The sequence below is a fragment of the Elgaria multicarinata genome, chromosome 11 (assembly GCF_023053635.1).
Source record: "Elgaria multicarinata webbii isolate HBS135686 ecotype San Diego chromosome 11, rElgMul1.1.pri, whole genome shotgun sequence".
Classification (NCBI taxonomy): domain Eukaryota; kingdom Metazoa; phylum Chordata; class Lepidosauria; order Squamata; family Anguidae; genus Elgaria; species Elgaria multicarinata.
Window position 1 is genome coordinate 33,851,984 of NC_086181.1, and position 12,550 is coordinate 33,864,533.

Genomic DNA, 12,550 nt, shown 5'->3' on the forward strand with positions numbered 1-12,550 from the left:
GTGGCGTTACACCCCACAAGTCAGTTCCCAAATGTATGTCTGCAGTTTGTAAGTCTGTGGTGCGTTTAGAATGTTGGCCTGAGTGGGCGGAGTTAGAATGTCTTGGGAGGGGGAGGAGTGATATATAAGGGAATGACTGAGGGGATTGGGGGGGACTTTTTTGGTCCTCTTAGAGTCTTTAGTGCTCTCTGTGTTTAGAGTACTTAAGTTCTGGGAAATTTGAGGTTCAGTGTAGAGAGTGGTGTCTTTGGAGTGTGGTGTGCACATAGTTGATGTATATTAATCAATACAGATAATAAAGAAAGCTCAAGAGTGATTGTGTGAGAGAAAGGAAAGCGCATATGTGAATGAGTGAAAGGATTGGATGAAAGGTTTCAAAAAGGTTTTTAAATGTTGTATTTGAAACAAAGCTTGTGAACTTTTAAAAATACATTTTAATCATTCGTTTTTAACTACCACAAAAATCCCACGTGTCTGTTTGGCATTTATCATCTGAAGTTTACACATTTAGCACCCACTCTGACAATAATTCCCCTCAGCACACATAACTCACAGTGTGTTTTATTTTATATATTGAAATCCTTCTCCATTTAACCCCTTTCTCCACATAGTTTGGTGGAAGGTGGTTTTTACCCCTTGCCTCAGGCGTATCAAGCGGTGGTGCTTGGCATGAGCAGGGAGGAGCCACGGCCAGGCTTGGTGTTCAGAGCCTGTGTCGTGGCAGTGATGAGTTCTCATTCGTATGCAAAAGGAAATACGCAACCTGCAGAAGCTTCTATGGAACCAGGTTGCAGTTGATTCCATGGCAATAGCAGCTGACTGCTGTGAGCCGGTTCTTTACAACTTTACCTCACTGGGGCAGTTCTTCATCTGCCAATGTATCTCCAGTCCTAAACCGGTTTACCTTGAATAATCTATCCTAACTGCCACATTTTGCTTCACCGAAAGGGATTTCTTGGACGCACCGCTCTTTCTATGCCAAGAAGCATAGCATTAGGTTTAAACTGCTGAATAATGTTTTTTCTAGAGTTTGCAACAGGTTGCCTTTAAAATCTTTGCCTTCTGAGGTAGGTCACTTTTGGGTGTGTCCATCATACAACTTAACTATTGTGGTATAATCACCTCTGGAATTGCCCCATCGCTAAAGCAGCTTTATTTCCCCAGTGGTGGTTATTCCTTGTGTTGGAGGAGTAATTACCACAGCTGGAACAACTGATGCAGGTTAGTCTTAGTCCCAACTGGCCTCTTTTTGGAAGCAGCAGTAAGAATAGGGTGACCATACGAAAAGGAGGACAGGGCTCCTGTATCTTTAATAGTTGCATAGAAAAGGGAATTTCAGCAGGGGTCATTTGTATATATGGGGAATCTGGTGAAATTTTCTCTTCATCACAACAGTTAAAGGTGCAGGAGCTATATTAGAGCGACAGATTTAAAAGAGGGCAGGGCACCTGCAGCTTTAGCTGTTGTGATGAAGAGGAAATTTCACCAGGTTCTCCATATATACAAATGACACCTGCTGAAATTCCCTTTTCTATGCAACTGTTAAAGATACAGGAGCCCTGTCCTCCTTTTCATATGGTCACCCTAAGTAAGAAGCAATCTCTGCCTATCTGGGACAAAGAGCAGTCCTAAAAACGTCCTCCACCCTTCCTTCTTGTGAGGTACTCTCATTACCTGGGAGTAAATTTGCAGGGCCTACTATGTATGGACATGGAAATTTGATCACAAGTTGGTGCTACTGGTCAGTTCTAGAAATATAACCACTCCTGAAAAAGTTGTTTTAAGTGTGGATAAGTCTTCTTTAACCCCTCTATTTTCTTCCTAGCAATGCACTGCTGACCAATACAGCATCTTTAGGTGTGACCTTGGACTGATAAATTCCTCTGAAATCCATGTTACTGGGACGATGTATCCCAACGGCAAAATAGAGGTAAAATCCAGGAAAGATAACTTGCTGCTCCCATCCAGCTTTAGAACTGGGACCTGGGTTTATCGAGGGCATTTTGAGGATGGGATCCTTTCCCCCATCTAGTGGGCCGTGATATTGAGGCCAGAGGGCTAAATTGGGTTTATGAGGTAATTAGTAAACTGTCTTATACGGAGCCAAGCCTCTGACCTGTATAGCTCAGGATTGCCCACAGTGGTCTCCCAGGTTTCAGGCAGGGGTCTTTCTCAGCCTTGCCCTGAAGTGCTCAGGACTGAATCTGGGGCACCTCCAGGCAAAGCATAAGCACCACAACTAAGCTCTGGCCCTTTTGTACTTTTGGAAGTTTCATTTACAATTATCTTTAACGTAAATCACACTGACATGGCCGACATCTGTCCCTTCTGGCCAGACAAGTTGCAAATCCTGTGATGCGTGAACCGTAGCTACACGTGTGAGCAGTCTTTGAGAGGGCTCCTTAAACCTCTCAAAACATCACCAAGATAACGTGAGGGAGCAACCCTTGATCGGATTCCTGGCTCCAAACTCACGGACAGGACTCGGAGCTGAGAGCCAGGAAACCACCCTCCTTGTCCTCCCCCCCCCCCCCCCCCAATCGTAGCCAGCTTGGAGAGAACTGTGGTAGCTCTCTCCAGGCTCACAATGTGGAGAAGGAAGAAAGGCATTCCACGAGTTGCCCCCAGCCTCCTCCCTCTCCCCTTCCGAAGCCTTTGCTACAGGGAAAATTGCCCGTCTAGCTACAATCGCCCGTATTGCAAGGCGCCTCCCGCTCTGTATTGGATACCCATAAGCCTCCAGGTTCCGAGGGTTATGAGTTGACCAGGCCGCATCCCATAGGCTCGCACCCTAAGTGAGTTATGGCAAGCATCTGTGCTTAGGAGCAGACCTATTGCTTTATGTTAAAGTCGGGATTTTCTGCATGTGGTTTATGTTTCTCAATATGATGTAGAGCTTATTGTTACCTTCTCTGTCCTACTAGCGTTCCTCTCGCTACAAGTATTGCACAGCCCTGTGGTTAACGTTCAACACCAGAAGATTCATAAATATCCACGGTACTGAATTTTCCCAATTTCAGGTACTGGATGTTTCTGGGATTATTTCCTTTCCTCCCTTACTGAAAGTTTCCCTGTGTTGTTCGCAGCATTCATTCTTTTCAACAAAATCTTCTCCATCCAAACCATTTACTTTAGGGCAGAGGTTTTCAGACTGTGCTCTGTGAGGTCCATTAAAGTAGTCTGTGCAAAGCTTGCAAAGCAATCAGGAATATCTATACTTGATCCTGCATTTGATTTAATTTTTGTGAGAACAGAGGATGATTCTGTTTTGACCAGGGCAGAACTATCAAACAGACAAATGAGGCCCTGGCGTAGGGTCCAGGAATTTTATAATATACCGCTGTGTCAGTCTACTATTTCCCCCACTAAAAATGTAGCATTGGGGTCTGGTCTGTTACTTGTGATTTTTGCAATATATATATATATATTATGTTGAAGTTGTTGCTGAAGGGGAAAACGTTATTAAAATACGAATTATGTGCTTTGATTTGTAGAATCCCCAGCTGAGACCCCCTCCCCCAGCAATGTTCAAATGGTACACGCACACACATTTGAGAACCACTCAACTTTATGGGATGGTTCATAAGATCATTTGCCTTACTCTACTAGATTATTTGAGCATTAAACTTCTTGCTCACTGAAAGTAGAGAAAATATGACTAAAATTGGTAGATTTTTCTCTTTGGGTATGTTTCTGAGAGAAATATTTAATCCACATTTAATTATTCCTTTTAATTCTAAATTAACCCGTGGTGCTTCCAGTCGGAGGGCTCCTAGCACCTCCAACAAGAAGGAATTGTGCAGCTATTCCGTCTTTCCTTTCTTAATGGGTTTCCTGTGGTAAGAGAAAAGATGGGAAAGGCGATGGGAAGACACGGTAGAGTTACGAGAGTAAGACGCCATCGCCTGAGACCCCTGTAAAATTCCATGAAAGAGGCAAGGTGATGGCATGATACAAGTCTTGTCTGGACTTACTCCAGGAGAATTCTCACAAATTAGAATGATCAAACTTTTCAGTCATTTAAAGGCAGGGATAGAGAACGTTTTTAACTTTTGAAAACTGCCCACGGAGCTTTGGCTATGGGGCGGTATATAAATGTAATAAATAAATAAATAAACGTGTGGCCCTCCAGAGTGGACTGCAACACCCATCATCCCTTACCACTGACTATGCTGGCTGGGCCTGGTGGGAGCTGCAGCCCAGCAACGTCTAGAAGACTACACGTTCCTCACCACTGCTCTAAGGGTTTTTTTTAAAAAAATTATTTAATACTTCAACAATACATCAATACAAATAAAACAATACTACATAATACACAATAATATAAAATAAACATTTGATAACATATATTCTAACTTAATTCTCTTAACATAATCATACTTAACATAAAAGTGCTCCCCCCAACCACAGGATCTTATTCATGTTTCCGAAATCTCATTGCTTCTTCTGGAGGTGCTTTCCCACTCCCCTTTGATAATACAAATTCTAGGAACTGTTTCCACATTCCCTCAAAATCATTCGTTTTTATCATTCCTTGTGTAACTTTTATATTACATGTTAATTTGTCATTAATAGCAATATCCCATATTTCTTTATACCAATCTTCTATATGATAATCCCCTTGAACCTTCCAGTTCCTAGATATCATTAATCTTGCTGCTGTTAACAAATTCGTTATCAATTCTCTTTATTACAATTCAATTCTCCATATAATGATAACAATGCCACTATAGGTGTCTCTTCGATCTCCATTCCTAAAATTTCTTTTCTCTCATTAAACACCATTTTCCATAAATTTTGTACCACTGCTCTAAGTAAAGGTGGGCAAATCCCAACCTTTTACTGTTGTTTAGCTAAACTAAGGGCGCAACCCTGTCGATTGTGCCCTTGGGGCTCGGAAGCCGCTGAACTTGGAGGCGTCCAATCACCCAATGCAGGCAGGAAGAGCAGCAGTGGAGGCGATCTTTGCCTTCCCGATTTCCCGCCCTGCAGATTTCGCGAGATGGGCTTTTCAGCCCGTCTAGCAAGGGTACTTCAGAGGGGGAGGATGCTCAGGATCAATCTCTGGTCTCCTCCCCTCCTCTCTCCACCCATTGGAATGCCCTGCTTTTCTGGTCATGTGGGGGAGCTGGTGGTTCTTTCCACACTGGCTGCGAGGGGGCGGGGGAAGAGGGTCGATCTTCAACTCCACTTTCCAAGGTTGGAACGGCAACCCTGACCTTGAAAGCAGGACTGGAACAATCCAACGGTCCCTGGGACGCTTGCCCAGGAACCATAGGATTGCTCCTTAATATTGTGAACAAAAGGATGTCTGGAGAGTGTTAAACAGTATCTAACCTATGACCTGTGCATTTTGAGCAGCAAGGGTGTCCTTTCTATTTGACCAATTTTCTAAGCTGTATCTTTCCCTCCTCCCCTAGCCCACAACTTCCTTAGGTAACCATGCACATTACTACTTTGAAATGATTTACGGGCATACAATGATCACTAGTTGGCTTCTCAGAAAGCCTGTTACATTTTATTTCATCTTCACTCCATTTAGACATTTTGCTTTAGCTGCTTTTGTTCTTGATTATCTGATGATTGGGCTTCTACTTTAGAAACGACAAGCATATCTGGTATGTTCTGGGCAAGATGTTTATTTGAAAGTAGCTACTATATGAGAGGCCTCTGTTGGAGAAAACACAGTATTGGGCTGATATGACAGCCTGGAGGGAAATATAAATGCCTTTCCCCCTTCTGAATCGAGTCCCTCAGAACCAGGCTGCCCATCTCAGACTCTATCCAATATGATTAGTAATCTGTACGTGTTTCTTTCTCCACAGGTCACTGAAGTGGAGGAGGTGTATGAGATGGATTATCTCCCTATTATAATAGGCAGTGCTGTAGGAGGCTTGTTCTTGCTAATTCTCATCATTGTAGGACTTTACAAGGTAAGACTGGATATCATTTGGGAAGCTCAACTTCTTAGTAGTAGTAGCAGTTTAAAGTTACCACTGTTAATATCCAAAACATATTTTTTCAGTTCCTAGGAAAGAGTCGGATCATTGGTCCGTCTAGTTCAGTGATTTGACTGGTAGCAGTCCTCCAGATTGTCTGATGGGAGTCTTTTCTAGCTGTATCTGGAAATGCTGGGGATTGAACTTTTGCCTGGGGAGCATCATCTGCCCTTCCGCTAAGCTTCCGCCCTTCACCAAATTTAGCTCTATTAATACTGTGGACAGTTCCTATGATTCACATCCCAGAAGACTCTGCACTAGGAGAAATTAAATCCAAGTTGGCTCCTGTAGAATTTGAATCCTGTAAATTGTACAAATTGTTGTTTAACTTTGCCAGTAGGTCTAGAACGCTGAGCATGAGGGCCTGGACACCCCTATTCACGGGGAAGTTCCCTGTTCTGTGGCTCAGAGGATGGCAACAAAGTTGAAGACCGCTGGATTAAGCTGTGAGAAGCAGAATGCTGCCCAAGGCTACCCCAAAAATTTTAAATTGGGATTTGAAGTGGGGTCTCTTACTTACAAATTGAGCATCTTACTCCTACTGCTAATAGTTCCCATGTTTTGTCTACAGTGTGGATTCTTCAAACGTAACTACAAGCAGAAAATGGACTTTCCAGAAGTAAATGTGAATGCCTTACCTTCAGAAGATAACCTAGGCGATGATACAGAGAAAGAAGCTAAATCAGAAGGCAGCGAGGAGGGTGACAAAGAGAAAGAAGCCAAATGCTTTACAGACCTAACAGATGGAGAAACTGAGCCTAAATGACCAGATCAATTTCCTCCCCACAGATTATAGTTGAGATACTTGGCCTAAATGTTCGGTGTGCAGGAAAGAACCTTTTCCGAGGCTAGCAGTGAGGACTTCCAGTCCCTCTCTTGCCATTTGCACATCGGTTGTGGACAACGGAACTGTGATTGTGTTTATCTCTGGTGTTTCCACGGGTTCTCTTAGAACGATACCAATCGACTGTATATATCGGGACAGCAGATGGCAGGCGCACAAGTTGAGGTGGCCAGAAACAAGGAGTTGAAAGTAGGAATTGGATTCTTATGGACTAGCAGGCTGATGCGTCCTTGCTATCCCCTCGATGAAAACAGAGCAATTGTTTGTGTGTATAGATATAAATATCATTAAGGCCCTTTTCCAGATAAGAAAATGAAGAGCACAGCTTGCAGCCCATGGGACTGTCAGATGCTTCTCTTTGTCTCAGGGTGGCCTATCAGCAGGGGAAAAAAGATCCCAGGGGTGGGAAGGGGGCTTTCTAATCACCCTCCCCGGTTATCCTAATGCAGTCAAGATGGCTGTTTACAGGCTGTTAATAGCAGCAGGAAACAGTAGTCTTCAGGAAGATGACTGTGTGTGTTTGAGAGGTGGGGAGGCTTTAACTCTTTCTACCCGTGAACCTGATTTAAGTTCGCTGATTCTGTGCTGCTGCTTGGCTGCATCGGGATTGCTGTGTGTGTGTGTGAGAGAGAGAGAGAGAGAGAGAGAGAGAAAGGAGATGAACAGTAGATGGATGGATGAAAACAGGGGAGAGAAAAGTCAGGTAAAAGGGGTGTCCCCACCCTCCATTGGCAGGACTGGGACTGTGGCCCTCAACACCGCCCCTGCCACAGAGTTCCCCTCCTCCTCTTCATCTTCCACCTGCATAGCAGAGATTGATTCTGTTATTGCACATCAAGCCGTTACAGGCCTTTAACAGATTTTGAAACGGGAAGTGTGCAATCCCCATTTGGTTTCCTCCCCTTCTCTCTCTCTCTCTCTCTCTTTTTCTTTAGAAAGCCAGGATTCAGCTTAAAAGAAAATGGGTGCTGTTTATGTGACATTTCTACCTTTCAACCTCTGTGATTAATCTATTTAAAAACCATCTGGTTTTTAAACATATTAATTTTGCACTTCAGATTGACCAGACTAATACAATCCATTTACATTAAAAATGTTAGAGTAATTTATGCTTTTTTTTTCAGTATTCATTCTTTTGAAGATTTGTTGGGTTTCGGTTTTATTTACATTTCTTCTTTAAGATATTCGCCATTACTTACTATGTCATAATATACATAAAGTGCTTTCTAAAAAACAAACCAAAAAACCCCACACCCTTTAATAATCATGCTTGCCACAATGTAACTGTTTTTCAGAATATTTGTATAGTAAACCTAGGGTGACCATAGGAAAAGGAGGACAGGGCTCCCGTCTCTTTAACAGTTGCATAGAAAAGGGAATTTCAGCAGGTGTCCTTTGTATATATAGGGAACCTGGTGAAATTCCCTCTTCATCACAACAGTTAAAGCTGCAGGAGCTATACTAGAGTGACCAGATTTAAAAGAGGGCAGGGCACCTGCAGCTTTAACTGTTGTGATGAAGAGGGAATTTCACCAGGTTCTCCATATATACAAAGGACACCTGCTGAAATTTCCTTTTCAGTACAACTGTTAAAGATACAGGAGCCCTGTCCTCCTTTCCATATGGGCACCCTAAGTAAACCAGCTAATGAAACTCTGTTCGCAGTTTCAACAGAGACTTGCCATTTATTTGGCTCTTTGCAATACCCAATTCCAAGCCTCCTTCAGGCCTGCACACAATTAACGTGGTTCTCTAGATTCAGGCCACGGAGTTTTGATCAGCTAAATTGGGCAGGCATTTGTAACTCATTCTGCTTGCAAATAATACCCACAAATAACTGTTCAAAATACGCAAGCTATGTGCAACCATATATCATCGTGAAATTTATTTGAAAAAAATGTTTAGCAAAGTTTATCACCCCAGCGCCAAAATTAAATGAATTCAGGGCACTTGAGTAAAATCAAAAAGAGCATTTATTAGTTCATAAGACGGAGACATGGATAAGAGCAGGAAGTCAGAAAATTACAAAAATAACTAGTTAGGAGTAGGGGTTAAGGGTCTGGAGCATGCAGTAAAAGTTTTAAAAGCCGTTCTAGTTAAATACTGGAGTCTTACGTATGTCCCCAGATTCCTCTGGGCTCCTAAATAATAACCGTGAAAATAAATCATTAGAGGGGGGTTTGCTCACAAAGCACCTTTCTTAGCCAATGATTTCAAAGCTTTCAGACTGAGGTGAGGCAGCCTTGCTAATCGATCAGTCCCAGGAGCGCAGCAAGAATTGCTCCCAGAGTAGGCAGAGGCACCCACCTCTTTATGAAAAGGCACCTACCTCCAGAGAGGAGCTTTACAGGTTTTTAACAGAACATGATTCGGGCCGGGGGGCGGGGGGAGAGCGAGGCACACCATGTACATACATAGGGGAGGTTTTAAAAATTGACTGAATAAAATCACCCATTTTTGGAATTCATTGGATCAGCAAATGGCACAAGACTTGGGACAACACAGGGAGCCCGATCGCCATTCAGCTTGACCGCGGGAGCCACTCGGTGCTCCCTAGCACAGGCATGCAGGTACTGGGGGTGAGGAACACTGTCAAGCGGAGAGCAGCCCCCAACGGCAGCCCCCACAAGCACAAACACGTCTGTATTTGCGGCAGGAGAACAAGGCCGCTTTGCATCAAGGTGTAGTTCGGCGTTTTTGTCCCCTACATCTTGAGCTGATGGCTTTGCTGCGTTTGGCTGCAACGGGAACTTCCCAGGCATCCCATCCCCATTCTCCCTTCCGATACATCCCGGCCAATCACTTTAATTCCACCAGGCCCTCCTCTGCATCCCGGCAATCCGGTCGTCTCCTGCCCTTGCCCTCCTCTCCCTCCAAGCTATCTTCCCCATCTCCCGGCCAACTCTCTCGCTCGCTGTCGCCTTCGCTGTCCTGCCACTCCTGCACCACACTCAGCGTCTCCCGCCTTAAATTCTCGTCCCCCACATCCCCCCGCTCCTCCTCTCGATCGTCCTGCCAGTCTTGCCCCACCTTCTCACCCTGACGCTTTCCCCTCGTGTTTTCATCGTCCTGCCAATCCTCCCCTGCGCTCTCGTCGTCGTCTTGACACTCCAGCTTCATGCCCTCAGTCCCGTCAGCCTGCAAACGCTCCTCCGCCCTCTCCTCTCCTTCCCCGTCGTCGTCCTCCTGGCACTCCAGCTTCACGCTCTCAGTACAATCAGTCTGCGAGGCCTGCTCCATTCCCTCGTCCTTGTCGTCCTGCCACTCGGCCTTCACCGTTTCATCCGCACTGCCCTTCCGGTCCTGCCTCATGCTCTCCCTGCCATCCCCCCACAACCGCTGCTCCATGCTCTCCTCGGCCTCATCCTGCCACTCCGCCCTCATGGCCTCGTCTCCATCCTCCTCCCACCCCGGCCTCATGCTCTCGTCCCCATCCCCCTGCCACTCCTGCCCCATAATGCCTATCCCATTGCCTTGCCACAGGCTGTCCAACGCTCCTCCTACCCCCTGGACCCCCACACCTTCCATGCCGGCAGCTTCCCACCCTTCCACCAAAGCCAGGGCCTCCCCTCGCCTCACGTGGGCTCGCCGGTGCTGGGAGAGGGCCGACTTCTGTCCAAAGCCCCTTCCGCAGTACGGGCATCGGAAGGGCTTCTCGCCCGTGTGGGTGGCTTGATGCTGAAGGAGAGCGGAGCTGCGCACAAACCCTTTCCCGCACACGGCGCACGAGTAGGGCTTTTGGCCAGCGTGGATTCGCTGGTGTATGTGGTAGGTGGAGCTGATGCTGAAACTCTTCCCGCACTGGCTGCAGCAGTAGGGCCGTTCCCCCGTGTGCGTGCGCTGGTGTTGCAAAAGCGCCGAGCTCACGCCAAACCCTTTCCCACACTCGTCGCACTTGAAGGGTTTCTGGCCTCGATGCACGCGCTGGTGCTGCTGGAGGTTGGAGCTCTGGTTGAAGCCTTTCCCGCAGTCCGGACAGCGGAAGGGCCGCTCGCTCATGTGGATCCTCTGGTGTCGGATAAGGTGGGAGCTCTCGGCAAAGTGCTTCCCACACTCTGGGCAACCAAAGGGCCGCTCCCCGGTGTGGGCACGGAGGTGACGGACCAGGTCGGCGCGGAGACGGAACGTCTTGGTGCATTCCCCACAGGAAAAGGGCCGTTCCCCGGAGTGGAAGCGCTTGTGCTGGGTGACCTTGGAGCTCTGCGAAAAGCATTTGCCACAGATGGAGCAGACGTAGGGCTTCTCGCCGGTATGGATCCGCTTGTGCTGAATGAGGTCGGAACTGTGGCTGAAGCTCCGCCCACACTCTGGGCAGGTGAAGGGGCGCTCGCCCGTGTGTGTCCGCAGGTGGATGATGAGATTGGAGCTCTGGGAGAAGCCCTTGCCACAGTGCGTACAGCGGTACGGCTTCTCACCTGTGTGAGAGCGCATATGCTGGACCAGGTGGGAGTCTTGGCGGTAGCTCTTGTCACAGTGGGGGCATTTGTACGGTTTCTCACCTGTATGGACACGACGATGCCGGACTAGATGAGAACTGTTACTAAAGCTTTTCCCACAATCAGGGCAGATAGTGGCTTTGGGAATCTTGTCATTATCAGAAAGATTATCCGTAGATTCCTGTTCCACAAAAATTACAGATTCACCATTACTGTTCTCACGTTGAGTGGTTTCTACTGGACGACCTTCTTCCGTGACTTCCTTCTCTGGAGACAGTTCTTGCTGCATTTCTGCCCCTCTGTGAATCTCCTTGACTTCTTTCTGTATGCTCTGGGGTTCTGCTTCCTCATTTTCATTTATCATCTCAATGCCCTCTGTCAGAACAATTACACCACAGATTTTTACCTCGTTATTGTTAACTGGACTCAGAACTTTAAACTGCATACTGCTTTGAGCTTTGGGAGGCAGACTAGAGATATAAAGTAAATATTGACAAATTCAATGGGAACTGTTCCTTGAATCAGATTCCTTTCTGCTTCAAACTGCCACAAAACCTTGCAAGATAGTGCCAGTCATGGTTAATTTGCCCACAATTCTGTCATTATAAGGAAATGATAGAATAATGGGTAAAAGTAGAGTATTAAAAGATAATGGTAATATGTTCTCTTACATTTCTTTAAAAAAAAATGTCTCTGTTAAAACCAAAATGTTACTATCCAACTAAAACATTACTATCCAACTTCCCGCAAAGCTTTTTAAATATAATTACCCTGCTTCATTTACATAATTTTAGAGTGGGGAGCTGACATCTTCAATTTTGTAATTCTCCCATGTTTTCCCACCACTTCTTCAGTCTTTTTGTCTTTCCACACACAAAAAAAACCCCATCAAGGAGGAAAAGACAGAATAGCTGCACAATGTCTTTTGACTGGTAGTGCTAAGAGTCTGGAAGCACCATTGGGAAGAAGTAGGATTCAGCTTTCATAAGTGATTGTGTAAAAGCTAGTCAGCTGTATGGAGAGCTTCAATATAGGCCCTCACTTTCTTCAGCTACATAATGTACTGCAAGGCTACGAGTAAACATAGTTCACCACATCTCAGCTGCACACCTACCTCATTTAAGTCTTGTTCTTGCTCAACACCAGCCCCACACTTGGGAGAAAAGACAGATAGCAAAACTTGTTTCCTGCATCACACAATTTAGCAAAAAGGTTAAACAGATCTAAGTATCGGATATATATTATCTGGAATCTCCCACAAATTGGAAGAA

At 45.6% G+C, this 12,550-nt stretch overlaps 2 protein-coding genes across 2 annotated transcripts in view; one reads left to right on the plus strand and one right to left on the minus strand.

Annotated features, from left to right (window-relative positions):
- Positions 1 to 8,077, plus strand: part of ITGAL (integrin subunit alpha L) — a 69,986-nt gene extending 61,909 nt beyond the window's left edge. Inside the window, exons 27-30 of the mRNA XM_063138344.1 lie at positions 1,826 to 1,930; positions 2,925 to 3,020; positions 5,826 to 5,933; positions 6,571 to 8,077. Of these exons, the coding sequence (XP_062994414.1) occupies positions 1,826 to 1,930; positions 2,925 to 3,020; positions 5,826 to 5,933; positions 6,571 to 6,765 (504 nt within the window). The 3' untranslated portion in view covers positions 6,766 to 8,077. The remainder of the gene's footprint in view (positions 1 to 1,825; positions 1,931 to 2,924; positions 3,021 to 5,825; positions 5,934 to 6,570) is intronic.
- A 1,565-nt stretch (positions 8,078 to 9,642) lies between these two features.
- Positions 9,643 to 12,550, minus strand: part of LOC134405662 (zinc finger protein 436-like) — a 36,397-nt gene continuing 33,489 nt past the window's right edge. The window contains exon 3 of the mRNA XM_063136906.1: positions 9,643 to 11,654. Coding sequence (XP_062992976.1) covers positions 9,643 to 11,654 — 2,012 coding nt within the window. The remainder of the gene's footprint in view (positions 11,655 to 12,550) is intronic.